The 3,400-nt window shown below is 38.3% G+C and overlaps 1 protein-coding gene across 1 annotated transcript; it reads left to right on the top strand.

Annotated features, from left to right (window-relative positions):
• The first annotated feature begins 846 nt into the window (after window positions 1-846).
• On the top strand, window positions 847-1,731 carry USP26 (ubiquitin specific peptidase 26). Its single transcript, XM_019661232.1, is given in 4 exon segments — window positions 847-1,089; window positions 1,092-1,374; window positions 1,377-1,616; window positions 1,619-1,731. Coding segments are annotated over 4 exon segments (879 nt in total).
• The last annotated feature ends 1,669 nt before the right edge of the window (window positions 1,732-3,400 follow it).

Genomic DNA, 3,400 nt, shown 5'->3' with positions numbered 1-3,400 from the left:
CAAACCTTTTTTGATATCAGAGGGATTATTTATTATGAATGTGTACCAATTGGACAAGCAGTTAACAAAGTTTACTATTTGAAAGTGCTGAAAAGGCTGCATGAAAAAGTTACACGAAAACTACCTGAAATTTTTGCCAACAATTTGTGGCTCTTGCATCACAACAATACACCAGCTCACACAGCACTGTCTGTGAGGGACTTTGTAGCCGGTAAACAAATAACTATATTGGAGTATTTAACTTTCCAAAATAATAGCTTCCTGTTTATTAAAATATTATCCTCCAGAAATGCTGAAGAATTGATGACGTTCCTGAATATAGTCCATCAAATAATCTTCTCCCACCTGTGAGACCTGATAGGTATGGGGGTGTCTTTACCAGCACAACAATACAGAAAGAAATCAACAAAACTTTATTTCACAAAATGCACAAGAAGTCAAGTCACAAATATTTTGATATAAGAGAAGGAAATCGAACACTTGACCTTCAGAAGATGCCTTTGTGTACATCAAAACCATCAACACCTACCTGCAAAGAGTTATTAGAAAAGGGTTGGGAGAAGAGAAAAGGGTTGCTACCATCTGGTTCAGAGAGAAATGAGAAATTCTGGAAAGAGAATAACTCTGTAAGAAACAAGAAATCCAATCCCAATGAAAAAGAAAGTATTGAAGTTAAAAGAGAAGAGAGTATGAAATCAGAATTTGGAACTATATTCAAGACCAATTCTACTGGAAACCCTTACCTAGATTGCATTGCTTTTCTCCAGACTCTCTCAGAAAACACATTTGGCACTTCTGTTGAAACCAGTATATTGTGAGGATGACCCAGAGTGGGACAGATTGAAGATGACCTTTGAATTTTACCCAGTGAAACTATGGCAAGGCCTCCCCAATTTGAGAAACACCTGTTATATGAATGCCGTTTCACAATCTCTGTGTTCAATTCCATCGTTTGCTTATGATTTACTCTACCAGAATTTCTCATGGGGTACAATTCCCCTTGATATTCTTAGCATGTGCATGACACACCTGCTTATTTTGAAAGATATTTATAGTGTAAAAATGAAGATGAAGTTACTTGTGAGTATTAAAAAAAAACCATTTCAATAGCTGCATAGGTGTTCTCTGGCAACATACAGAATGATGCTCATGCGTTTTTAGGTCACTGTTTAGATCAGATTAAAGAGAACATGGGAAAACTAAACAAAATTTGGAAGACTAAAATTGAATCTGAGGAAGAAAATTCACCTCAACAGGTTTTTGCTGGTAGTGCTGCCACCAAAGTGCTCATTTGTCCTGTCATCACTAATTTTGAGTTTGAGTTGCTGCATTCTATTATTTGTAAAGTCTGTGGTCAGGTTGTTCTCAAGACAGAAGTAGTCATCTCTCCATCAACCTTCCCCAAGGAATGATAACACTTCCTTTGTCTATTCAATCTACTGTTGATCTTGTCTTTGAAGCAGAAGAGCTTGAGTACAGATGTGGGAAGTGTAACCACAAGAGTTCTGTTGCAGTGCGTAAATTCAGTAGGCTACCCAGGGTCCTTATTGTTCATCTGAAATCCTATAGCTTTAAGAAGTTTTGGTCGTTAAGGAAGGATGTCCAGGAAGTCGTTGTTTCTGTTTAGAGTTGTCTTCTTATTGCAATGACAATACCAAACCCCCTGTTCCCTTGAGCAATAATGGGCATATTAGGAATTTCCAAGTCTTAAAAAGATCTTTCAAAAGATAACATTTTGCATACCCTCAGTTCATTGATACCTTCAACAAAGTTGACCTCAGAATCTAAGGATTCCCTGGCTCCACACTTTGGATCACACCAAGAGTCTGGACCACAAAAAGACCAGAGTTTTGGGTCAAGCAGAGAACAGCAGCAAAAAGGCCTGGGAAAATATTTTAAGCTGAATATAACAGAGTCCAATTTGGTAAATGCAGAATATGGTACAACCATTATAAAAGCTATTAGCAGCTGGCTTAATGTGGCATCTGGAAGACACTAACCTTTCTGTGATCTGTGAAAGTGCAGGTAAACCCACCAGTGGCCCAGACACATATCCTGCAAAAGTTCATCGCCAAGAAGTGCCTGGAAATAAAAAACTAAAGAAATATGAGAAAACCAATATGTTTGTAGATGTTAAGAGTTTTGCTAAGGCTACTAAAAAATTTTATGAAGATAAGAAAAACATAATTTCAGAAGAGTCCCCCAAAGTAAGTGAATGTGAAAGAATGAAAATCGATGAACAAGCCCTTCAGCAGGCACTGCTTCAAAGTCCTCCCAAGCCAGATGCCCCATGGTACACAGAGAACCTCAGAAGACCTACAGAACTAAGTTTCCAGGAGAACAATGTGAATTCCCTAGGTGCATTGTGTTCTGATAAGAACCTTGGAAACAAAGACTTTTTAGATAAGAAGACAGAAACTGAAGCCAAGAAACCAAAAAGAAATTCCAAAATGAAAGATAGTTGTGTGTATAGGCTGATTGGTGTTATCAGCCATTTGGGGAAGACCTTAAATTCAGGCCATTATATCAGTGATGCCTATGACTTTAAGAGGCAAGTTTCATTTACTTACAATGATATGCAGGTGTCAAGTATCCAAGAGGTTTCAATGTGGAAGGCTAGGCTTTCCACTGGATACATCTTCTTTTATGTGTAAAATGAGATCTTTGAAGAGCTGTTGAAAAGGCAAGAGAACTCCCAGCCTCATAGCACAAAGGCAGGGGAGAACCCTCAGAAGAAATAAGAGGAACAGACTCCTGGTTGCACAGATCTGCTCAACTGCCTCACTAGCTACCACTTCCTCTATAGAAGGAAAACTCTGAACTCTAGCCAAAGGTGAAGAGGCAGTTAGCATCCAGGATCAAAGTTCAAGCAGAAACACTGGGAAATCTCTGTTCTAACCCTGTTACAGACACCTGAATCCCACAGTTCTGGCTGATAAGCATTCTTCTCTCCTACTAGACTAGAATTATGCTTTCCATATTCTAATGCAGTGGATTCAAAGTGTAGTCCTTGAACCGACAGCATCAAAAGCATGGAGGAACTTGTTAAAAATGCAAATTCTTGGATTCCACCACAGACCTACTTATTCTGAAACTCTGGGTGCGGGGAGCAATTTCATGGAGATTGTGATGCTTAAGAAAGTAGGAGAACCACTACTGTAGTGTGTAGAGTATCTTGGTGTAGTTTGCTGTTGTATATTTGAATTATTTACATTTTGTAGAGGGGTTTGATTACATTGTCTATTTCTTATATTCATGTATGCCTTTTGTTTCTAAACTTGTTAATGTCAAAACACACACACAAAACCACTCTTCTACTGATCATATTCAGCAATTTGCTGGAAAAATAGTTAATGGAGTCCTGGCAAACAAAACAAAACAGTTGATGAGGCTCTGGACT

This window comes from Hipposideros armiger, unplaced genomic scaffold (assembly GCF_001890085.2).
Source record: "Hipposideros armiger isolate ML-2016 unplaced genomic scaffold, ASM189008v1 scaffold_341, whole genome shotgun sequence".
Lineage (NCBI taxonomy): Eukaryota > Metazoa > Chordata > Mammalia > Chiroptera > Hipposideridae > Hipposideros > Hipposideros armiger.
This window is presented reverse-complemented; position numbering and strand designations above follow the sequence as displayed.